Below are 26,428 nucleotides of genomic sequence, written 5' to 3' on the forward strand. Positions count from 1 at the left end.
TTGATTAGTCGTCTTTGTGTGCTGGCTGCATTGAACAGAGGTGGGTGTTGCCGTACAGTGATGTCTGGCTTCTATCTCTAGTATTAAGTGTAGGACACAAGTCTCATCTCCCGTGTTCATGATCGAAAGCTTTGCCATTGTGGAGTAAAAGCCCCAGTTGTCAATATTGGTAATATCTTCAAAATGAATTCAGTCCTATTCACAGAGATTGTATGGAATAATGCTGCTGCCTTCTCTCAGTCTTCATGACTTAGTTTCTGAGTACGTTGAGTTTGTGCTAAGCGATATAAGAGAGACTTTTGGTAATAGAAATGATTGTTGAAAATAAATTGTCTCAAATCAGCAAGAAATGGCTTGATAAGGAGCTTCATTATCACTGGAAATTCAGCAGTGTTTTGTGTGTGGTATTGATGAGGTTCAATTGATGGTACAATCAGTGGTACAATTTATACTTTTGAAAATCAGATTTGAACATCATTTGGTATTTTCATAGCAAAATAGACTATTTTTTAGTACTTATTCATGAATGATGTATTTAACTGATTTTTATACCCTAAAATTGTATGTATGTATTGTAAAAAAAACTATTTCCAAGTCTGTAGATTTGACCTGTATTCACATGATACTCGTGACATCAGTGCTGGTATGAATCATTAAACAGACCATACAAAGAAAGTCAGCTTTGGGTTCTGAAGATACCAAGCCTTTGTGAGAGGATGGTTTCAGAGGAATAGATATGGTTCTGTTCAAATGAATGCCTCTAGGTGTAGTTCTTTCTACTAACTAATTATGTGGTGAAAACTCTGTAACTGGTGAATATTTCTTGATGAGGCCTTCAGATCGGCTTTGTAATAAATGGAGTTTCTTGATGATATAGGATGCTGAAAAGTTCTGAACAGCATTATTTTTTCTGCTCTTATGCACTGAACTGAAATTATCCAACAGCAATAGGGCTGCAACGAATACACTGTATGGCAATTGTGATATGTATCACAAACATTGGGTAACAAATACAAATAATTATCCACGAATATAATATTGTATAGTGACTGATACACAACATGGAACCCCCATGTTTACGAATGGTGTTTCAAAGCAACAGGACATTGGGTCCTGTAAGTTTCAGATGTCTGTCTGACCCAATGAAAATTCACAGGACCACGGAATAAAATTAAACACACATTTCAGATTTAACATTTCTCATAATTGGCATTGAAATTATTAACATTATACAATGACAAACATTATGAACATAAATTTATGAACAGTGAATAAGTGTCTCATGCCACAAATAACACCCTTCACACAAAGTCATTGTAATATATTCAGTCAGACACTGGGGCCAGCAGATTGGGGTCTTCTGTCTGACCATTGCCCAGTCTGAAAGATTTGTCAGTGGGTCAGACACTATTCGTGAACACTGCCATGTTGGCTGTCAATTTGTTGTAGTATTAACTAGTGATCTGACATGACATTCAAATTTGGTATGTAGTACACTAAATAGTTCTCGTCCATAGTACCGTGTGTAGCCATTGCAAACTGACATGACTTGCACTACTGCAAGGCTAGTACATATTCCATTCTTGCATATCTCACTGTAATAAGGACTGAAGTAAAACATGCTCAGATAAAAAATTGTAAATATTCATTAACGGTTCAATTCACTGAGTATGTAAGTGGATCATAACAGCCCCAAACAGCAGTGAACTGTAAGTGGGGTATAAGTAATGATATTCCATTTTCAAACTGTACCAGGCCAGAGGAATATGTTATCTTGAGCTGACATATTGTAACATATGGTTTATGAGGACCATGTAAGTGTTAATTATGCTTGATTTATGACATGTATTTCATTGGGAAGTAATATCGAGGAATATGGATTATTGCATAGCGTATGGATGTGCTGGTGGTGAAGGTCATTGTGTCGATAGTTACATTCTTGATAATGTATTCCTGTCTGGTCTATGTGTCAAGCACCAACTCATTTTGTTGTGTGACAAAATAAATGAATCAGCTTGTTTTTCTCATTCTTTCATGTAAATCTAAACGAAAAGGCAAGATTTGTCAAATGCAAATTTTCCATTCGATGGAAGAAGAGCTTGGGGCATACAGTTTTGATCGTGTGCTTGATATATTGTGTTCTCACATTGTCTGGAATCGTTTTACAGTTAAAGGATCATATTGTGACCTATCATCAGATATCTACTCACAGACATCACAATATAGGATCTGGGAAGCTTTACTCTGTTGAGGCAGCATTGTGATGAAACAGAGCATATTTGACGCAGGGTAAAATGGCCTGTAATGATGTGGCTGTGAAATAATGAGCCATAGACCTATAAATAGTTGTCATTACAAGTTAGAACCAGCCCAGGCAGCCTATTGGAATAATGAAGTCCATTCAGCCTAATGAAGCAATGTTGAGTGTGGGCTGGCCTGGCTTGGCTGTACAAGGAGGAAGGGGTAGAACATTGTAAATAAGATATGGCCCAAGTGGTTGTAGCCACCTGTTGGTATAATGAGGTAGTTGTCTAACTGTTATTGCTAGGGAGAGTGTTGCTTGGTGTTGCAAGTAGGAATTAGAGTGCTGTACCTGATGTGCATGTATCACTGTATATCGAGGTGAAGTATCTATGTTATGCATTAGTGTGTGGTGTGTTTGTATAGTGAGGTAATTTGTTGGAAAGGGCGGACTTGCCTGTTTAACAGGTAATACTGTAACTTCCCGTGCCTGGCTTTCTCAGTTAACACTGCTGCTCCACCTGGGTTGTGATGAGGCACTGGGAAATCTGCATTTCATGACACACAGCGAGTCCTCACTGTCAGTATGGGCAGTTATAAGCCTGACCAAGTCCCACTGTACAATGACGTTGAATAGTATCTGAGGTTTAATCTCCACAGGCTTGTATAGTTTACATATAATGAGTATTTAGGTACCATGCACCAAGACACACTGCGTTATAACAAGGAAGTTGGGAAATATCAGGTGGCAATGTAAGCCTGCTTTATAGTTTCTGGATGTAAGGATGAAATGGATTCTTTATGTATGTCATTTATTGTGAGGCAGGTAACGGATACAAGCATCTTTCTATATGATGATGCAGTGATAATACCCACCATGTAAATGATAATTCATATAGCAGTGACGATATAAACCCACATGGAATAATTATATGGCAGTGATGATACAAGCCCCACCATGATATATAATAAATCATATGCCAGTGATGATATGAAACCCAGCTTGATATATATGTAAGTGATGATACAAGCCCCACCATGATATATGACCTATCGTATGACTGGCGATACAAACCCCACATTGATATGTAATATGGCAGTGATAATACAAGCCCCACCATGATATATAATACATCATATGCCAGTGATGATATGAAACCCAGCTTGATATATATGTAAGTGAAGATACAAGTCCCACCTTGATATATGGCAGTTATCAAGCCTCACCTTGATATGATATAGCAGTGATGATACAAGCCGAGTTTTACATATGATATATTAGTGATGATACAAGCCCCACCTTGATATATGATATGGCAGTCAAACAAGCCTCACCTTGATATGATATAGCAGTGATGATAAAAGAAGCATTGGGATATATGATATAGCAGTGGTGATACAAGCCCCACTATGAGATATAATATTTCAGTGATGATACAAGCCCCACCTTCATATGTGATATATTAGTGATGATACAAGCTTCCACCTTGATGTATGATATATGATATAGCAGTAATGATAAGCGACCCACCTTGATAAATGATATAGCAGTGATGATACAAGCCCCACCTTGATAAATGATATAGCAGTGTTGATACAAGCCCCACCTTAGTAAATGATGAAACAGTGATATTATGCTCTGCTTTGCTTTATAAAGAGGTAGTGTCGCTGTTGTAATGAGGCAGTTATTCTTACTAAGGAAGCCATTTCATTGAACCTGAATGTAAGGTCGTTTATTGAACTGGCTTGACATAAAAGTCTTCTCTTGGTGTTTGAGATAAGTAGGTGATAGTGGCCCTACTCACTTTATAGTGAGACAGATATTTTAGTCATCTGATCGTGATGCTAAGCCCAACATGGTACATGATGACTCCGGTATGGTGCCCCACCTCATGAACTAATTAGGCAGTTACCATACCCCACCTCAGAATAAAATGAGGCAATGATGATCCAAGCCCAATTTTGCTTTTTAACAAGGCAGTTGTGTGTGGTGAGACAGTATGATTCTACTCCCCTCACTACAAATGAGGAAGTTATGATTCAAACACCACCTTCTATGAAATGGTCAGCCATGGAACTATCCCCACCTTGCTGTATAATGAGGCAGTAACAGCACAAGCCCCACCTCACTGTTTGGTTCGGTAATCATTATGATTCTATTGTATAAGCCACACCTTACTATAAAATAAAGCTGCTATGATGCAACCCCTGTCTTGCTATGTAAGGGAAATAACTATGCAACAATAAAATATCATCTTACTTTATAATGAGGAAGATAATATACCAGCCCCACTTTGCTATGAAAAGAGGTTTTGTTGATGAAAGGCCCATGCTTCTAAATTAGACAGTTGTGGTGCAAGCCTCACCTTATTTTATAAAAGGGCATTTTTGGTTTTTGTAAGTTAATGTGGCTTTGTCTGAATAATACATCCTCCTCATTGTGCTTCACTGTAAAGCCATTTATTGAACTTGCCTGACATGAAATTTATCTGTGCTTGCTTTCTGACCTGTACTGATATGAGCCCAACCTTGCTTTACAATGAGGCAGTTGTATGTATCTAATGAACCTGCTTAAGAATATAGCAGACACTAAGCTGGGAGTACCACCTGTCTCTATAATGAGGGAGTGCAGTGTGCATTTTATGAGATATGTTTCTGACTGTGACCTAGTGTAAGATCAAAATGAACTGCTGTAAAGGGCCGGTCAACATTCTCAGTGAATGCAGTGAGAAACATATTCCGTTTCTTTTTCGTTTTTATGAGTAATCATATGATGAATTGTAAGTAAAGAAAAGTATCGTTGGGCATTTGTCTGTGAAGAGTAGCGGGGTTCAGTTCAACTTTCTACAATGTATAGGGAAATTTCAATGTTGAATCTTTGAATGTTTTGGGATAATCTCATACTCACATTCATGGCCTATTCAAATCTTAATGGGTATGGAGCTTTACCTGACATAGCAGTATGTAGCCTGAAAAATATGATTGAATTTGAATTTGTTCAATATTTATGGAATTTTCATTGTTAAATCACATCAAAGGATTTGATGATCCAATACTCATGGTCTGTTTCAAATTTTTACATGGGTATACTTCTTGTTAACTTTCACAGACATGTTGGTGGGAAGCTTCGGGCTGTCTGTCTGTGAGTACAGCAAGGCTGTTTCTTGTGTGTTATGGCTACTTTCTCTTCAGAAGTACATTTCTTGGCACAGGTCATGTTGGAGATCTGTAATAATGCCAAGCAAAGTACAAATGTAGGTGTAAGGCTAAGTCTGTGAATATATTTTTACTTGTAATTTTGATAATAACGCTAACACATGAAATTTGAAAAGGATCCCCAGAAAGACCAGAGATTGAGACACTGGTGTTTAGTTAAATGTATGTTTTGAATGTGCAAACATATCTTACTCTTTAAAAATGGACTGTATGTAATTACTCATATCTTAGGACATCTTATCTTATCATGAAACTGCGTGCGTGTGTGCGAGCGAGCGAGAGACGAGTCTTGGTTCCCCAAAAACGTATTGCTGTCATTGTATACTGCAATAGCACATTGACTAATGACGTTAGTGTTATTGAGATTCATCAATTATTGATACCAGAGAGTGCTTGTCAGTCCAGTACAGCTCTTCTGAATCCAGAGGCAGCTGATGTGTGGTGGTCAGGCTTGGTAACTAGTTGTCTGTCTGTATGTCATCAGACTCAACATTGATTATTGCTCATAATATCAATCGCTTGGGTGTCCATTCCAAGCTTGATTAATTCCAGGCCAAAGTGATAAATCTACTATTACTAGTGCAGTATTAAATAAACATCAAATATTGTAAGTAAATAAAAATGGCCTATATTACTACGTCCATCAGTATCACAGCTGGGGATATCAGTAACAGGCATCACACGTAGTGCCCTTAGTCTATGGCATGTTGAGCGAACACTCTAACCACTATGCTATCCCACAAACTCAAGTCTGTAACTTTGATTGCAACTAAGATCTTACAACCCATCTATTATGGTTATGATGATCAAGTCAGTTGTGTGACACTTTCGATTGTATGTGACCAACTGACTACACTACTCATCAGTTCCCAAGAGGAGCTTGCAGTGATGTTTGTGAAAACATTGGACTTGGTCTTGATCAAGTGGTTAATGCTATAACCAGGTGGCTGTTCCCACAGGGAGGTTTATCAGCAACCTGAATCTCCCTGCATCAATGGCTGGCAGAGTTCATCCAACTTCCAGTCTACGAGATGGAGATAACATGCATTCATTTGACTTTCCTCAACATAACCTTTGATAATTTCAGTGACTTTCATTCTTGATGCTATCAGTCTGTGCCCAAGAGGTCTGAATCTACTTGTTCGAACTAGGTTATTTTCTGTGGATTTTAATGCTGTTTTAGACTACATATTTACTTGTTTTGTATCTGTTGTTTAGGGTTAGTACATTCGTTAGTTTTGATTGGTGATATTTTCTTATTTTGCTGAATTATGTGAGATCATTTAGCTGTAGAAATTGGTTGTGGATATCTGTTGGAAATGTTTAACTTTGGCTTTAAAACTCTTCTGTCAGTTACATAAAATTGTTGTGATTTTCTACCGAATGTGAATTGTGCAATATCTATGGTGTTCTGATGATACCCACTGTGACAGCTTTGTGCTGATAATTACAATGCCTGTCTGCTGTTGAAGCTGTTATCCTCTAGCCCAGCGTGCTATAGAGAGGAACAGACAATAATAAGGACCAAATGTAGAACAGCATTATAATGAGGCAGTCTTGGTTTTGTGTGGAAAACATGGATTTGTTATTGTTAAACTAGATAGCTAGTTTGTATATTCATTACAGAAATTAACGGCCTTATGAACAGTATTTGTGTAATAATGAGGTAGGGCAGTGTTCTGGGTGACATGTTGGCTCTTTGTCATAAGTCCCCTGGAAGCTGATATTGACATGTATTGCTTTTTACCTTGTCATGAGATGGAAACGGATGAGAAAATGTGTTTTTCACCTGGTCATGAGATGCATAGAGCGAGCATGTCTATTTTAGATATTACTGTTTTTCATGTAGTATTTATGTAGAATCTAAATAACCTTTCACTCCATCACCTCCCTGCAACTCGTCCATACTGTAGGCGAGGATTTGATTCCCTACAGAAGCACATTTCTGATGTCTCCCGCTTTGATATTGCAGGAATATTGTAAGTATTTGGTTCAGTAAAACCAAACTCGCTCGCTCGCTTGCTTCCACTTGTCCTTGTCACCATCCACTGTCATGGCCCATACACCCCACTTTCACCATCTTTCAAGCTGCTTCTCCCCTTCCAACCTGCCGATTAACTCAATAGCCACACTGTATGCATCCCTCTGTATTGTCAAGCGTAAAATTACACAGCAGTTGGCCTGTGAGAGTGAATGTGGTGTTAAATGGTCTGTCTGATAAGTATGTGGTGTGTTCTATTTTCAGACTGTTGACATATGTCATGGGTGCTAGTATGCTTGTGAGTTTTAGTTTTGAGGTACTTTCAGTGTTCACGAATAGTGTCTTGACCCTCTGACAAATCTGCCAGATTTGCCAATGGTCAGACAGAAGTCCCCAACATGCTGGCCCCAGTCCTACTGAAAATATCACAAGGACTTTGCCTGAAGTTGTTATTTGTGGCATGTGATACTTGTTCACTCTTTATAAATTTATGTTTATAATGTTTGTCATTATAAAATGTTAATAATTTCAATGCCAATTATGAGAAATGTTAAATCTGATATATGTGTTTAATTTTATTCTGTGGGTCCTGTGAAGTTTCAGTGGGTCACACAGACATCTGAAACTTACAGGACCCAATGTCCTGTTATTTGGAAACACCATTTGTAAACACTGTAGTCTGTACTTTTAGGAATATTCCAGCAATATTATGGCGGGGAGACAATAGAAATGGCCTTCACACATTGTTCTCTTGTAGGGAATCAAACCCATGTCTTCAGCATGACAAGCGAATGCTTTAACGACTACGTTTCCCCACTGCCCACTGTATTTGTGAATGCATAGAAAAGTCACAGGTGTTTAAGAATGATATATTTATGAAGTATTTAAAGTAATAATTCATGTGTTTCACAGTTATGATAAAGGCTCTTTGAATATCCCTAAAGGAGAAGTGATTGTTGCATTTAGGCTATTCTACATTTTCCTGAGCACCTTCCAAAGGTCACCATAATCACATAAAAAACACTTCAGTTGGGACAAGATCAGGAAATCGGATAGAGTTTCCGGTTTGTGATGAAATTGCAGATCTATTGATCAAGGTATCTTTTGCCACAGAATGAAGTGGGGAAAGTTGAAGTCAAGTTGTACTGGCATTTCGGAGAGACCTCATTGTGACTGTCTTCAACTCTTTCCTGTTTGGAAGGAGTCAACTCTCTGGGCTTTGTAGAAACTGTTCTGTATGCATGGATGTAGGAAGCCAATTCCAGTCCCTGTTCAGTATTCTAGCAAGAGAAGAAACTCTCTTGTCATGCTTTGTCGAATATTAATAGTATTATTCTAGGAATTCGTTTCCACTAAGATAGTCAGAGGGGTAAAATGTTTGTAATAAGGCGCTAGTGTTGCATCCATCATGTACCTTACTCAGTGGCATAACCTTGAACATGTTTAATGGTGGATAAATTGATTTACACGCACAGCTATCCTGGGGAAAAAGCCAGCAGATCCCGCAAGTAAAATTCTGTAATGGGGTCAGACTGGTGGCAGGGCTTGTTCAACAATGAGGTCTCACATATTACAACTGTCATTGGTCTGTGTTAAACAGAGGAGTCCAGTACAATAGCTACTCTGGACCTGTTCTATGTTTTTTCGTACCAATGCCAGTCCTGAAAGTCAGGTGCTGGAGACATTGCTCCGAATCTTCACAGGAGATATTCGCCTGTTAATCTTCTTTATTACATCCAGGAAAAGAACAGACTTGGATGTCACTGGATTAATGTTTGTTTTAGGTTGGGAGATCTGGAGTTTTACCAAGTTGTGCTAAATATTTCAGCTCAGTGTTTGATGTAACCATATTGCTAACCCTGTTGTTGCTGTTTGTAAGATTTATGTGTTATCAGGTTATTGATGTGTGGATTTGACTGTTACATGGTACTGTATATTTGAGATCAGAAAATTGCACGAACAAAAATTGCAGTTAAAGTTTTTTCGATGTGTTCCAGTTGGTTACATAATTGGGTGCATTGATTGTTAATGTTAAAAATCATCAAATATTGCATTGTAGGGCTAGAAATTTATTGGGGCTTGGATGTTTTTGTGGAGTTAGGTATGGTATATAAATCTGAGAACCCCTGACGGTATAATTTTCATGCTGTGAAGAGGACACTTTGACAAATGTTCAAGCTTGATCATTGTAATCACTTGTTCTGTTTTAAGTATAGGTACATTGCTGTTAGATTTCATAAACCATTCAGAGCTGTGGTGCTGAAGAGAGATTGTTCCTCTGTTTGAATATGCTGTCATGACAATTCGCAATTTTAGAAATCTAAGCCTTGATTTTGAGAATGGTTTTGTGATATTTTTATGACACCCTCTGATAAATTCTACTAATGAACAAAGGAAATATCCTGCGTTCAAAAACAGAAAGGTTACACCTCACAAAGGTAATCTTCTAAGGCTACAATAATTACAGTCATTTGTTAATAATGTTAGTAAAGAATCAGAAATTTAATTTGACCAGCGTGATAATTGTGTTTTCCTGTGAATGGTTTGAAACAGTTTGATGAAAACTGCTGATAAATTCTATAAATCAACAAAGGAAAGACACTTAACATAAACACAATAGTGATACCCCACAAAGGATCTGCCAAGGCCATAATGACAGTTATTTCTTGATAATGTTATAAAGGGATAGGGAATTTCATTTCAGTGTAATTGTTTTGTCATGAATGGTTTGAAATGTTTCGACGAAAACCCTGATACATTCCCCAATTCAACAAAGAAAATAGACTTTACATAGAAACACAGAGGTAATATACACAATGGTTATACCTCACAAAGGTAATATAAACACAGTGGTTATACCTCAAGAAGGTAATACGCTAAGGCAGTGATAATTACAGTTGATTCTTGTTGTGTTATGACGGGTGTAAGAAATCTCCATGGACCAGTGTGCTAATGAACCTCAGATGACATACACTGTAAGCTGGTGACAGTGACTTTGTCCAGACTCCAATGCCCAATATACCATGTTTTCATATATATGCAGGCCTCCGGGATCAATGTTGGGCCTAAACAAAGGCAGTTTTGTGTAAATCTGAATTGTACGCCTGTATTGATCAGCTGGAGAGACTGCTGGCAATGAATATTGTATGGGGCTTGGTGAGCTCTTCAGTGAGGCCTGCAAGACAAAGCCCATAATGTCATTGATTTGTGCAAGGGGACACAATTAACGTGCAGTATATCTTGTCGTGCTTTTCTTATGAGACTTTAACAACTTGTTACGCTGGTCTGAGAAGGTAATATTGGCCAGTCAGTTAAGTTCATTGTAATTGTCATTTATTATTTGCAAGCTTATTTTGTACTATTTTTTTACTGAAGTTTGAATAAAATACGGAAATGTTCTTTTGTTCTTCAGCCAATCCCTGTAGTTTTATTTTTATGGATTGCTGTAGTTTTTTAATTGGTGCATGTTTTGGGGGCTTCAGGCAGAAAAGTTGATATCATTCAAACCATTCTGGCCTCTAAGATCATTTGGTGCGTTTGTGATTTTGTAAGCGTAAGTATCGGCTTCATTTGTATCCTACACCACTCAACCTATGTTTAGAAATACTTTGAATTGAAGATAGCTGTTTGATCCTTCTCAAATGTTGTTTGGTATACATGTCTCAAATTCCATTTTGTCCATAATCAGGTTTAAGGAATAAACAACTTTTTATGAATACCTTTTGTGTCTTATCAGGAAAATTTGTGAGAAAATGATCTGAAAATCACTTTGAATGAATCATTTGATGAACAATATTTTATTTTCTGAGTAAATAATACAGGGTGATAAACCAGTTATTTACTCATGTTAAGTATCTAAAATCTCCTCCTCTTCTTGTTCTTTATATCAGAATCGATCTACATACTATGTACAACGATCTATTTAGTTGAATACAGGTGTGGTCCGCCGAGCGCATCTGTGTGAACACTGCTGTAGGATTAGGCACAGACACGTTTGACAAATGTTGTATTTGTGTTGAGTGAATACTGAGTTTTATGGAGGACACTGCTTGCTTGGTCCTGTTGCCTGACCATGTCAGTCTGGTGCTGACCAAACAGAGGAAATTTTCGTGTTTGTGGGGGAGTTAACTTGAGCATGGTTTTAAGGCTGTTTCACTGAGATTTTCTATTAAATAGTCATGGTAAGGGTATATGTATGTGTATTCAAATATTTACCTGACACTATTGTTAGAGCTGAATATTGTTGCTTTGTCTCAAATCACAATTTTAGTCAATAGTCAAATCACAATTTTAGTCAGTAGTCTTAAAATTGTGCAAGTGCATAAACTTTCTGTACTGGTTATTAGACACGATCAGCTGGTTTGTTATTTTAGGTCGTGCATGTCACGATAATATCTTTTAATGGTGATATATTACTATAGGGCATGATACTCATGCTGTGAATTTTGCATGATTGCTTCAGGAAAGGAAGTGATCTTGAAGTGGTTGAGTGTTTGGATGTTGTATAAATATCATTAGATATAATAGAATTGTAGAAGATGTGCCTTGGTTCAGGGTTCTGTCAAACATGTTGTCTTCAGTGGGGAAAAGTCGTCAATAGTCGAGTGACTAAAGGATAATCAAATGAAATTCATTCTAGTTTTTGTGAAAAACGTTTCATGAAATGATTTCCCTTGTATCTATGATAGAAATTCTGATAACGGAAGTGATATCTTATTAGCATTCAGTACATACTATTCTTGATCCATCTCTGAATTTGATGGTGTTCACATATTCACAAACAGTATTTATGATGTTAATTTTGAAGATGCACGTACACCAGATATGTGCTCTGCAAATCTCAACTGCAGTTTGTTGCAAATCAGTGATGGTTTACTGAATAAAAATATCTCAAGATGATGGGAATCTTCAATGCTTTAGCAATACTGATGAAATTCACAGCACCAGTAATAATGTCTGTTTTGTGTCAGCCTCATCCTTTGAAATTGCAATGAACTCAATTTGAAGAAGGGAAAAGGTTTTGTGATTGAGAGAAAGCCCACAAATGCCTGCTTTATCCTGGAGATTGAGTACGTGTGCTAAAAGCAGATGTCGAGTCACCATATGGCGAGATGGCTGCTTGATGCAGAAACTACATTTAGGTCACAGTGGATGTGCTTGTATGCATGCCGAGATTTCTCTCACAGTGTATCTTATATCAAGTTTTCTGTAGCAAGCATGTGGGCTGCATGGCGTTCCCTGTTTAGTGAGTTGGCAAGGCAAGCAGCCCTGTATCCCTACTTCCTTCATTGAGGTGTTCTTGAAATCTGGCCGAGTATTGATTAGCTTGGTGAGCGAGTTTCAAGAACAAAGCCATCTGAGTGTCAAGATGAGTTCTCTCCCTTGGCATGTTTATTGTGGAGTTCACCATGGCTGGATTGGCTGTTTGATTAGGCTTGTTGTCGAAGCTGTTTTTGTTGGTGGTTGAAATGCAGGATCAATGTATGTGTGTTTGTACCAACTGATCTTTGTCAAGTTGTTTTGTTGATAATGGAGAACCTAAGCAGTGAACAAAACATGATGTGATATTAAGTTCGGTTCTGTTGGAAACAAATGGCATTACTGTCATGAACACTTGGTTATGATTTGATCAAATATTTCTTCTATTTCATTATCATGTTGTAGAAAAAGCTTTATTGAGTTTTATTTTGAAAATTGCCCAGTGTACTTGAAATGAACTGATCTTAAACTCTGTCGACACACTCTTGAGTCAAGTATTATAACTGTATTGTTTGGGTATTTGCTTGGCAATAGTATTGATAACACAGGCAAGTGTTTGATGTAACATGTGTTGACCTTGGAATTCACTTTCAGCTGGGTGTAAATCTCTGTTAGAGTAAGTTTAAGTGTATCAGTATATGCAAAGAGTGTATGTCGGAAGGCCAGAGATTTCAAATAACTGAGGATGTTTATAGATGGGAAGTTCTTACTAGTTGTATATTGAATCAATTGAAATATTATATTAGGGATCACTTTCTGGTATCCATTTTGTGATATAGCTGTAATATTGCAAAAGGTGAGACTATATCAATTCATAGTTATATGCTGAATTTATTCAACTGAAGACCACTTATGAGTCTAATAGCCAAAACATGTATTAGGCTTTGTTTTTCGTTAAAAAATAATGTTTATAAAATGCACTAGCATAAGCAGATGTTACTAGATCAGAATAAATTTATTTGACCTTTGCTTGGGACTGTAGCTGGGATTGGTTTAATTTGGGTGAGTTAAGATTGGCTGTCATTATTATTCTCTTACAGCTTCCATTGTTATGTATGTATTCACACTAAAATTCAGAGAATATAAACCTATGGTTAACTACAAATGTTACAGTATATGCCTTGTAAAGAACATTTGACTCACATGTTGTTTGACGGGCCAGTTAGCTGAAGCCTTGGTCGTCTGTGGTTCTTGTAATGGGACGTTTTGATCACTGGACTGGGTTTTTCAGTACTGGTAGTGTTGGCTTTTTTTGATCATTGAATGTGGCAAAATAACTTGTGGGAACAACTAGTTAAATGTAGTTCTCTCATTTTTCCAGATTCTTAGACGTTTCCACCTCACCACTAATCTCCATGTTGGGTAAAGACTGGACAAACCAAGTGGATGATGGATTTCAACCCTCTGGATCTTCTGGCAGCAGCCGCCGCCCTGCAGAGAGACGATCCCAAGTCATCCAACCAGTCAGGAGGCCAGACTCAGAGTGAGGCGAACTGTGATGATAAAAATACGGAAGAGTCAACAGAGGAAGAAGATTCAAACAATTGTAACAAAATGGGCTCAGCCAGAAAGCTTCGTAGCGAGATTAAGCGACAGAACTCTTGCAACCTACCCTCAAGTGAGGTAGGCAAGTTGTTCAGTGAAAAGTCAAGTGGTGTTGACTATGTTGTGGATGAGGATTCTCCTGGAAGAACAATAAGGAGACATTCATGGAGTGCGGAAGGAGAAGTTGTTGGTGTTAGTGCTAAAATTACAGACCTGTCTGTGGAACATGAAGACAATAAAACTGACTCCTCCAAGAAGGCATTTGAGGAGTCTGATGAGGCACCATGTGAAAATGACAGCTTAGACATTGGTCAGAGTGGTTGTGGGGACTCTACTGAAGTGTCAGAAGATGCTTCACAACCACCTCCACCTGATCCAACAGGTGCTCAGAGTGCAGATGAAGATGACTCATCTGACTCTGCATCTGTTAAAGAAACATCTGAATGTTCTCCAGTGGAATCAGTTGCTTGTGATGTGAGTGTGACAGAACCTGCTCAGGTAGAGCAAGATGATGAAAGTGTGATTGAGCAGGACAATGTCAGTGATTTTGACTTGACAGAACCAACGCCGGCTTGTTGTCCTGTATGTCACAAGCCAAGGACTGATTATGCTGTTGGAGTGTCTGATCCTAGTGAGCTTTGTGCAATCTGTGAGAAACAGACAGTGTCAGAAAGTGATGAGGCAGCTAGTCCATCAGGATTTGTTGAGGAGCCAGTCCCGGGATCAGCTGCAGGACCAAGTTTAGGTGTTGATAATGAACAGTCTGAGTCTGGCTTTGTTGCCATTGTTAGTGATAGGACTTGTTTGGACACTTCTGATAATGAAGAAAAGTCAAGTTTATTAGAAACATATTTGACAACTGGTCATACAGAAAAGGTTCAAGAGAACAGTTTTTCCTTGGAAATGCATGCAAGCAAGAGCTCTGAGGAGAGTATAAGAGACACAACTGATTGTGATGTGAGAATGGAGAGCAGTGATGCCTCGGGGCCTGCTTCTAGTGTTGAGTCAGACCACTCATATGCCTCTCAACCAGGAAAGGTGACTGAAAGACAAAGCACAGACTATTATGACACAGAAACTGGAGCAGAATCCGATTCTTGTGGAGAAAATAGTTCGACTGAAGAAGTAGAACATCGTGCAAGGAGCATGTCAATAGAAAGTGAGTGTCTAAGATTTGGTTTTGAGGATAAACACATGACTCTACCTGTGAAAGAACATGAAGATAGTGATCATATGTCTGGAGAACCATCCCTTCTATCGCCTACATCTTCTGTAGACTCTTCTCTGACAGACTTTCCTTCCTTTAAAGTGGCACCTTTGCCCCTACCAGAGAAGGACCCAGATTCTACTGTGCAGCAGCAAACACTTCAGGGTTTTAGTTTTAGTGATGGTTGTGATAGCAGACTTAGTTCACCCATTGGCAGCGTTGATAGTCTTCATGGACAGATTCCACCAAAAGTTGGCAAGTTCAGAATAGGAACATTTGCATCATTCAGTAGCTCCAATATTAAAAGTGACAATTCAAGTCATGCAACTGGGAGTAAAAATTTCCGATTAAATGTGTCAAGGGATCATTCCACACTTTCCTCTCCATATTTTGACAAAGGATTAATTGGTTCACCTCCAATGAGTGTTCCTCCATCTCCTGGACTACCCTCCTTCCTACAGTCTCCTTGTGGAGACTGGGAAAGGTCAGACGCAGGGTCTGAAGTGCAAGATGAATTGGGACCACCACACTGCAGTGACAGTACTGTAAGCAATGGGGGTTCACAAAATAACACAGAGCCTGGACTTCCTGACACAAGTTCAATTCATCATGACCATGACTACTGTCTTCGAGAAGGGCAGTTCCTGCCAGGTTATGGAATTGATACCACTCAAGGTAAACAAGAAAGAAGGAAGTATTCTTCATGGTCTAAGACAAAATCTGGAATTGCTAGGCATGTGAAAGAACCAAAATTGAAAACAAAGACAAAAGTGAAAAAGATAAAGGTTGAGTTGCTTGACAGTCCAACAGGAGCTGCTCCATCTACAGAGGATGTGACTGACTTCAAACAACCGTTTGAGGTGGACTTTGTTCAGGACAGAGCACATTCAGTTATTGGGAGGACAAGTCGAAGGAGGCTGGAGAAGCTTCAAGAACAGCTGGAACTTGATAATGGTTCCAAATTGAAAATAACGGGTAAATTTAAAGATGATTATGTCTATTATTTGAACAAGAGCTCAAGAAGCAGAAGGCGGGCCAGCACAGACTTGCCACCACCCCCTCCCACAGATAAGATTATAATTCCAGCTCCCAAACCTGGAGACATTATTGTCCCACATCTAACTGATGCAGACATTGAAGCAATCAAACGCAGAGGGAAAGCTGGTTTATCCATTAGTGAGAAATACTATGGTGCAGGGCTGTCCTCTACACTCCACAGTGGAGGCAGTGCTCAAAGCACTACTTCCCAGTCACAGTCATCTCAGCCTACACCACACGCACCTACGATGGAGAACATGGCAGATATGGATAGTAGGATCATCAGTACAATTCTCAGCATGGAGAATGACAGTCTAGCTTCTCCTGGTTCTGCACATGAGTCTTCCTTATCAGACACTGTGGACCTGTACAGCCCTTCTGAAGACTCTGTTGGTATCAGTTTCATGGGTGAAAACATGACTTTGACAGCAGACCAGGTGAACATTCTCCTGGATGCAGTGAAGGATGTTGAGACAACACCTGAGGAAATCATTGATTCTGCTGCGGGGAAGTATAACCTGGACAACAACCAGAACTATGACAGGTCAGTGGAAAGCATGGACCTTTCTGACCAGCAGTCTGTGGATGGCTTAAGTACATCAGATGAAACAGAGAGAAGACAGAGTGTTTCTAGTGCTGCGTCTGAGTTTGATACAGAAAAGGATCGGTTTGAGATTAAAAAGGAACCTCTAGCAGCACCTACAACTTCATCAGACACAGTTGCAACAGTTACAACTACAACAGTTGCTTCACCTGCACCACCTGCAGCACCTGTAGATACATCTGTGACAGCAGCTGTATCATCTCAAGTTGTGGTCCCTCCCACAGTCAATCCTAGTGAAAGTCCTGTCAGAGCTTTGCTTGAAGCAGATTTGGGAACAATTGGTGACATTGAGAAGCCATTTGACCTTTTGGGACATGATTTTAGACTTGATAAGTCAGACTTGTTTCCAGATGCTACTGTCATGGACAGCTCTGCTCCGTCTGTAACAACTTCTACAACCCCTGCTACCACCGCAGCATCAGACTATAACACTCCTTGGATTGTGACTGTTACAATGTTCTGGAATGACCTCCCGGCTATCATGATTGAAAATCAGCCATTTGTCAGACTTGTTGACATCCATAAACAGATCTTGCCAGCTAAAGATACAGGCATCCTGAAGAAACGTTGTCAGTTGCTGGGAATAGATGTCCTGAATTGTTCAGAAATGCAAAGATACTTTTTGGTTCAGTATGGTCGAGCATACAATTCTAAAAGCACACTGATTGTTTCAAAAGATTATGCCAAGCACCTGATTGGATACTACGTAAACCCTCAGCCAAGGATGTCAAAGTTGGATGAAGTTGTCCGTCGTGATGACCCTGAATTGTCCTCTGATGGTTCTGTAGCTTCAGTTTACTCTGGTGAGAGTCAACCAGTCAAGGTTACTCCTGGTGTTCTGCGGAAGAAGATCAGGCCTAAAGCTCAGCCAAGAACTGCTGCTGTTGAGAAGTAAGTTCATATTGAAGGGATGGTAAGATGTTAAGTAATATCTGATCTCTTGTTGAGATTACAGGATTTGCATGAGATAAGCAAAACATTTTACCCTTTGAAAGACCCTAAGTGCCAGAGATTTGACCTAAATAGCACCTATATTTAGCAAAACTTGTCAAGTTAATATTTTATACTGAGCTTATGTATAATACCTTGGTGAACTTTCCCAGTGAAGCAATGTAGCTAAGAGTTATTTCTCTCAAATGATGTATGCAGCAACTTGGGCTGCTTTAAAAAAAATTAAATGTTGCTCGGGCACATTTTTTTTCAAATATGACAAGGGTGGTAGGACTTATTAAGAGAATCTGATTGAAAAGGAAGTGACTGGGAGGAACACTTTTTTGTTTTTTCCTCTCAGAAATACACCTAGGAAAGGTTATTATGTGTTAATGAGTTGGTAGATTCAGTCACGCTTGTTCTAACAGACACTCATTCTTATAGTGCACGAATGAATGATCAAGGTGCAGCTAATACAAAATTGTATGCACTGATGCCTGTGTTTCTGTAGTTCCTAAAACCTAAAAATTGTTATTTGAGCCATGAAAAGTACATAAAAGTTCTTTCAATCTGGTTTCTGATAAGCTGTATGAACTTGGTAATATTTCAGTCAGCAGGAGAAGAATTAGATTTCCTGGGGCATAGGAGACAGATACTTTAGCTACTAATTTATTTGTTGTAGAAGTTCAGGCTAATTGGCTGAATGTAAATACATTACATCTGCTTAATGATTTATTCATATGCTTGATCCAGTAATAGTTTGAATTGTTTTTGCTTTGGATGAAAATGCAGCTTGCAAGTACCTCAGAATTTCATGTCATGGATTATGCAGAGATGCCAACCTCTACGATTTTATCGTAGTTGCTACAAATTTTAACTTAAAACTATGCCAGTACAATTCCACTAGACATCCTACGAAATTTGAATAAAATGCATTAAAATTTGGATATATAGACAAAAACATATTTTCAACGATGAAATACATTCATTCATCATATTCCATTCATCATATTTAATGACATATTTGAAATGGAATGATTGCAAGTAACAAGCGTAATTTTAGCGAAGCTGATTTCAATACCTTTGCAATTTGACATATTTAGTTCCGGTGGAAATAATTTAACCATGTGACCGTAATATCATTCATTTTGTTTCCTCAGAATCCATAATGATTTTGTTTATTTAGTTAACTACTAATTGTATACTCAAACTACTAATTTTGAACATCGAAACCACTATTTGCAACACTTTGGGGTTGGCATCTCTGGATTATGGTCCACTACTATAGTTCATGTCTTGACTGATTTCACTGTGATGTTGAATGATAATAGAGGCATTAGCAACATTTTAGCCATCTTCAATCATTGGTACTGTATTGTTCCAGTTCATAATATGGGTACAAAAACGTACATGTGTTTGGTCTTACAGGATGGATTCAGATCCAATTCCAATACCAGTGGTAACTCCAAGCCAAGATGTGCCCTTGCCTGTGACCGAAATTGCCAAAGAGGTTCCACCACCACAGGAGTCGAAACGTCTGAGACATAAGAAGATAAATTTCTTGGAACTACTAAAGGGTGAAAGCAACTCCGAGAATACTGTTGTTCCAGAACCTGTTGAGGAAAAGGTGAATGAGAAAGATGTAGAAGTTGTGAGTGAAACTGGCAAGAAAGCAGCTGCTCCACCAGCAAGTCCAAATGGGAAAAAGAAAACTAAATTGTCAGATGCTGAGAAACTCAAACTTGCTAAAGAAGAATTGAAAAAGAGGAAGGTTGAGCTCTTGGAAGAAGCTGTTCAAGAGAAAAAGTCAGCTAGAGTTGTTGAACAGGACTCAGAGGAAGAAAATCATTCCTCACCTGCAAACAGACGCAGGTTTAGTGGTTCAAGATCCAGAGGAGCAAACCCTCCACTGAATGGTAACAGAAGGTCAAGGCTGAAAAAGATGGGGCCCTTGAAGGTGAAGATCAAGGGTTTACTTCATTTCAAAAAGGGCAATAAGAAAAATGTGAGTGATACTGATAAGAAGATCATTGAGATTCGTCACAAGGACCCCAAACCAACAAACTCGCATCCATCTGTGACCCAAGATGGGGATATTCACTTGGATCTATACCAGAAAAAGAGCAGCTTGTGTATCAAGTGCTGCAGTTGCAAGAAGTTCTTTTCTTTGAGGAACTTCCTAACCCATCAGCACTATCCTGATGACACTGAAATCCTTACCACTGTGGCCCAGCCTCAGGTTCTGGAGCCACGATCCATTAAGCTCTCAGACAGGAAGAAAGGTCTTTGGCAGGAGTTCAACAAACGCAGGAGACAACTGGAAGGGCCCAAGCCTGTAAATGAGAGCAAACCTATAGTGCTGTCTAAACCCTTAAATATTGTGAATAAGTCTGTGATCACTACCTCTGACTCTGTCCCCTCTCATCCTCCTAAACCCGCCACTGTTCACAAGCCTCCTTCTCTTTCTGATACAGTTCCAGCAGGGTATAAACCTGTGTCAGAGCTTGAAGCACAGTTGAGGAAAAAGATTGAAGTACCACAATTTAAGCAGCCAGTGACTGCAACGGGACCTCCTCAAAGGGCTCCAGGCTTAAGTGGTGTTCGTGTGAGTTCGAGAAAAAGGAAAGAAAGACAGTTGTTTCCTATTGAGAACTACTCATTTTCAAAGAAAGTAGCTCGTCTGGACTTATCGATGAATGGAGAAGAGGCAGCGGATGTTAGTCCTGCTGTCTCAGCACCTACAGAGGTCAAGGCTGCAGCAGTAGCAGCAGAGGCTTGTAACAGCGTCCTAACTCTGAGTAACGGGCCGGAGCTTACAAACTACACTGCATTGCAGGATGGACCCGAGATTTAAAGCAGGATGTGCTGTGTCTCTGTGATGCTCATATGGATAAGCCATGATTAATATTGCATTTCAGCCTTGTGGCTTTTGTAGTCTCAACAAAAAAAATGATCTAAAATGGCAAAAATGACCCAAAAAAATCTGATGTGGAAATATGTGTTATCAAGTGTACAGTTTTTGTGGAAGTGTATACACGCAATGTATCTTCTTCAAAGGAAGCTGTGGTTCTACATCTGTTGCATCAGGGGGAAAAACTAAATGCACAGGATTTGTCATGATGTTACTCTAACTGTAATATGACTATCCTGCACCATCAATAAGATTTCATCGCTTATGCTTACCAATACTTGCTATCATCCTTGTCATGAATATTTCCTCCATTTATCATTCTATCTTAGAATTTAAATTATTGCAATGATTAACTATTAATTCATATCCTAGCAACATCGTCATTATTCAGTCAGGTTTGGTAAATATTACCCTAGTACAGTAATAAGAGATTTACACTTACTTGTTGTCAGACAATTAGTAACACTTTTGTTGGACTTGCTAAGGATTGTGGAAATTAGAACTTTTCGTTTAACTGATTCTTGTGGTTTATTGTCATATAGATGGAAAGCTGTGGTTGTTCAAGATCATTACAGAATTAACATCAGTACAAGAAAACGTTGATGTTTAGTTAGCAGCACACCCATTGGCTGAATGTTCTCAAATACATTGTAAGTGCTATTTTGTTTTTTGACTGTCTTTGTTTAAGTCATGTACTTTGTCTGTAGACATGTTGGTGCATTATGTATTTGTTAATTATTTCTTGTTATTTATGTTTCTTCCTGATCTAATGTTTTCAGTTTACTTGCGAGTTAATAACTATGTCATATGAAGTGGTGAAATATCTTGTCAGATATACATTTTGGCTCAATGTTCAACTGCATTTAGAAATTCATTTTGCTGACAAAATTAAGTTTTGACCATATTTGCGTATGGTTTTGTTTTATAGATGTAAGTAAACATTCAAGGTTCTGCTTTTGATTCAGCAAAAAAAGGTGTATGTTCAGAAAACATGATGCCTCTTTCATCGTTACAAAGTTGATGCCTTTTACATAGGGGGCTTCTTTGGGATTTGATCCAAGTCATTTATTTACACATTCGCATGATAAATTTTTAATGTTCGATTCACTGGTATTTTAAAATTTGTTTTACTTTCTTTGTTGTCAGTCCTAGTTAAAATTTTGTTGGCACATTTTCTGTGTGGACTAGCACCATATAATGTTGAATTGATCATCGCTTAGGTTGTAAGGAAGTTAAGCTGTTGTATGTTGCATGTACATCATTTGCTGTGTTGTATTTAGAGCTCATTAAAGAGGGAACCAAGGGAACAACCAGTATAAGCTAAAGCATATTGCATGTGAGATTTGAAGCTGGTTGAATGCCTTCTTGAAACAATTCATAAGGGCCCTGAGGTGAGTTGAAAAAAAGCGAGGAAAAAAAGAACTTTATGGATGACAACTTCTTGTTTTTGTGCATTGGAGGATGTTTTAATTTAGATTTTTAAATGGTTATCAGGGTAAAAGTGACCACAACTAAATGGTGAGAAGTATCTTTTTGATTCCTCAACTTGTAGATTGCTGATCAAACAATGAATTGATAATGGCTTGCAAATTGATGTATATTTACCAATGAAACTGTTTAACTTGTGGTAAAAATAGTTATTTGGGACGGCTTCAAGGAACAACTGAATTCTTTTTTGAAGTTTTTTTTATAGGTAATCCATCTCTTTCAAGTTGTCTTATTTGACCTCCATGTGAGAATGCAATTATGGCTTTGGTGATGCATCCGTTAATTGACCCCATTTTTGACAAATTCAGATTTGATTTTGAACAGCTTCTGACCAATGAGATCATCTATGTATGGAGCTCTTCAGCTAATATGTAACTTCATGTTTTTTAGACGAAAACCTCCAATTGAGAATTAAAATCTGCCTGGTAGATTCTTCAACATAACCACATTATTTGACATCTTCTGGAATCAGGGTTATATTATTTTAACCAGCCTGTAGACTGAGCACTGCATATGCCATGTTGTTATTGTACTTATTGTTGGTGCCATCTTGCCCCTGTCGAGTTGGCAGCGGGTGTGTGTATATAATGAATTGTACACTGGTGTATTATAGTAGTGTATATATCTTGTACAGAATGCCCTTGTATATATAGCCCCTTCTACCACATATTGACAACACTATGTCAGAGTTGTCTGACATCTCAGCTGATGTGGGCTGATAACAAGATAGACAGATGGCTGGCTGGGACTGCAGCCATGTGTGAAGAAACACGAGTACATCTTCAGCAGATTTGGATGTAAAAATGTTAATAAAGTGTAAAATAAATGGCGTCTCTGTGCTTCTTGGTGTCCCAGAAAAGAATTTGTAGAGTGCCATACTTGGTGATAATAGGTCATTTTAAGACCATATCTATTGAAGGTCTTGTTGTTTGCCTTTGGTTTCCAGTGAAGTCTTTATTTGTTAAAAATGCCATACAGTTTCAGACCATAGGATGTAAAAAAATGCACCTACACGCACGTATACCAAATAAACTCACTAGCTTCTGGTGGCGAAGAGTTAGTGAGTATGGTTTTACTCCACTTACAGCAATATTCCAGCAATGTCAGTGTGGGACACAGAAATGAGCTTCACAGGTACCCATGTAGTTAATCGAACTTTGGTCTTAAGCATGACAAACTGACACTTAAACCATTAGGTTACCTCACCGTTCTCTGGCTTGTGAAGAATTCTCTCCTGCTGGCCATCTCTTTAGAACACCTGCACATGAAGATTGCATCCATTGTGTTAAGTTCCTGTCCGTGATATAGAGAAGTACATGTAGTAATTTAAGAAGGGTAAAAAGGTGTGTCACATAGTAGAATGCTAAATATTGGAAGAAGCTGTGGAGGGTCAATTGAACTCAAGATTGGAAGACTTATTGATCTCATGACATGTGTCTTTGCGCTGTGGACAGTAAATCTATGAATGCTGGTATCAGTATTTCATTAAGGCTACCTGAAGCAGTTAAATTGTGGGAGTGAAGTACAAAGTAATTAATGGGGTAAGACTCTCTACCCTTAACGCTGGGACATCTTGAGTGGCACCTAAGTCCAGAAGTGAGGAGCTATTTGCCAACACGGAAGGAGTGGAACGGCATATGAATACAGAATCGTTATTGCACACTCTTCTAATCAAACATGATTGTCACATGGCTTGGCTTTTTTGAATGTATCCTCTTGTCCTTTTGGCTCAAAAGTGGACCAACGAACCAAAAAATAATATACATAAAATACTCTATGAAACGTTGATAATAATTGAAACATCATGCACGAAGTCTGTGAGGTTTCTGCAGATATTTTTTTTTGTATTTAAACAGAGTAGGAGTTATCGTTGAACTACGCAGATAACTGTTTGATAGAGGGACGAGTGGAGGAAAAAGGGACGGCGAGGTGTTCGAGAAGCGCGTGCACAAGTACCGACAAAGATACTTGTTGATTTACCTGTGCTGTGCTCTCCCCGCCCTTTTTTGTACACGTGCCTGTATCTCCCTGCACTCCTATCTCGTAACAAATAGTCAACTGTGTCAGTATTTAAATGATAGATTGTTAAAAAAACTTTTGTATATATAGGACAAACATCCTGAAAAGAAACCCCACAGAATTCGTTCAGTATTTTGATTATTATCATCGTTTCATTGAGTATGATATGTTTATTAGGGCTATAGACATGCTATACACAATCTCTGGAGTTTGCTTTGTGAATGTACTGCAGTATGAACATAGACCAATAACGGGAAGTAACACAATCAGACTTAGATAGCGAGAAATGTAGTGGGAGGTTTGGAATCAATGCATGGTACAGGGATTATTTTGGTCGAACTGTCACAAAGCAGACTGGAAAGTCAGCCTTACAGGTGCCTGTTGCTTATCGCCGTGGTCAGGGTTTACATACAGGGCATTGTGTTCAGGCGTTTCCTGGTCACACCTAACACCCGAGTTTGATTCCCCACATTTCAGGCGTTTCCAACCTTGATACGGCTATAAAAGCTTCAACTTGCTATAAAAGGTGTAAATCTAAACCCACTGACTCGCTCCATGAATACCCCAGATCCAGTTACATCGTGGCAGCCATCATGGCTATACCAAACTTCACCTACTCTCTTCCACTACACTGCACAAACATCTGTGATGAAATTCCTACTGGATGTTTGTCATCCTGTCAATGATGCAGAGCTCGGGTGAATCCAATGTATTTGTTGTGATATAATGGAAATCCAATATTATTTACAATGGGTACACTCGCTGTTTATTTCAGGGTTAATGAAAACGTTTATGAAGTTGAAGGCTTGTGGAATATCCTTTTTTAAATACGCATCCATGTTTTCATAACACAGCATTCAGTAGTGAGATGGTAACGTGGAAAAGCGAGGTCAGAACCTGAAAGGAACAGAGACCCAGTTCCACACGGGCACTTGTCAACCAATTTGCCTTAGGATGACCACCCAACGAGTTTCCCTAAACACATGTTTATGTAGACCAATTATTATCTAGAAGTCCATGTCTGATTGTTCTAAGATCGTCGTAAACGCCATACATGTTAACGTTAACTTCAGACTATATATCTTAGTGCTAAGACAGTTTGAAAATCAAGGCACTGGTGCTTAAGATCATGTATTGTTAGTCATTCAGAGAAGAAAACACAACTTAGGGGACAATACAATGATTTGGTGCAAGTCTGTTAATGAGGTATGCATGTTAACAAACAGGTGGGCTTTAACATCACATGCATAACAGCTCCAAGCATAAAATCCAGTGATTGATGTGAACAACGACCCATACTCACCTGGGCACTAGATTATAGTGATCTGTCCAAACAATACATTCTCACGTTTCATATCAATGACATACGTTATACACAGCATTGTGAAAGAATATAGTCATGATTGACTTACACCGGAAATGCTGACCTTGTTTCCAAGACAAAATGTAGCCACGACTTCTCAGATGGCATAATTTCACCTTGTCAGTTAGTGTCGTGTATACATTAATGTTCTAGTGTAAATGGGCCAGGGTGCTGTTGTCAGCAATTACAGCCTCGGGCTTCCTTGTAATTGTGTGATAAAACAAACTCAAGGCCCGTTGGCTCGCTGCCAGAAAGAAGACGTCTGTTTCACGTGCTGCCGAAGGTTATCAAGCCTAGGCAGGTACATACGGGTTGAAACGATACTGACGGACACATGTGTTAAGGATGAAGAGCTCGAAGGGCATTGCTAAAATACTTCACCTATTTGCAGAGGTCTGCCTTACTGTTGTAACTCCTCTCGCAACAGGCGGATTCAAAACGTCAATGCAGCTGGAAAGATAGGCGAGTCTGACAGACACTGTCAGAGTAGAAAGATTTGTTTGAGATTGAGACTTGAATTATTGATCTTATGTAGACATCCACTGGTGTTATTGGTAATGCGAGATTGATTAAGGTAGGGGCACACGGATGTTGGCATGACCTATCGCGCACTTGTAGGGCGGTAG

General features: G+C 38.8%; 1 protein-coding gene across 1 annotated transcript in view; it reads left to right on the forward strand.

Moving 5' to 3' along the window:
- Positions 1-23,246, forward strand: part of LOC137265371 (serine-rich adhesin for platelets-like) — a 47,405-nt gene extending 24,159 nt beyond the window's left edge. The window contains exons 2-3 of the mRNA XM_067800760.1: positions 14,019-17,982; positions 19,450-23,246. Of these exons, the coding sequence (XP_067656861.1) occupies positions 14,084-17,982; positions 19,450-20,875 (5,325 nt within the window). The 5' untranslated portion in view covers positions 14,019-14,083 and the 3' untranslated portion in view covers positions 20,876-23,246. The remainder of the gene's footprint in view (positions 1-14,018; positions 17,983-19,449) is intronic.
- Positions 23,247-26,428: the final 3,182 nt, after the last annotated feature.

This window comes from Haliotis asinina, chromosome 15 (assembly GCF_037392515.1).
Source record: "Haliotis asinina isolate JCU_RB_2024 chromosome 15, JCU_Hal_asi_v2, whole genome shotgun sequence".
Lineage (NCBI taxonomy): Eukaryota > Metazoa > Mollusca > Gastropoda > Lepetellida > Haliotidae > Haliotis > Haliotis asinina.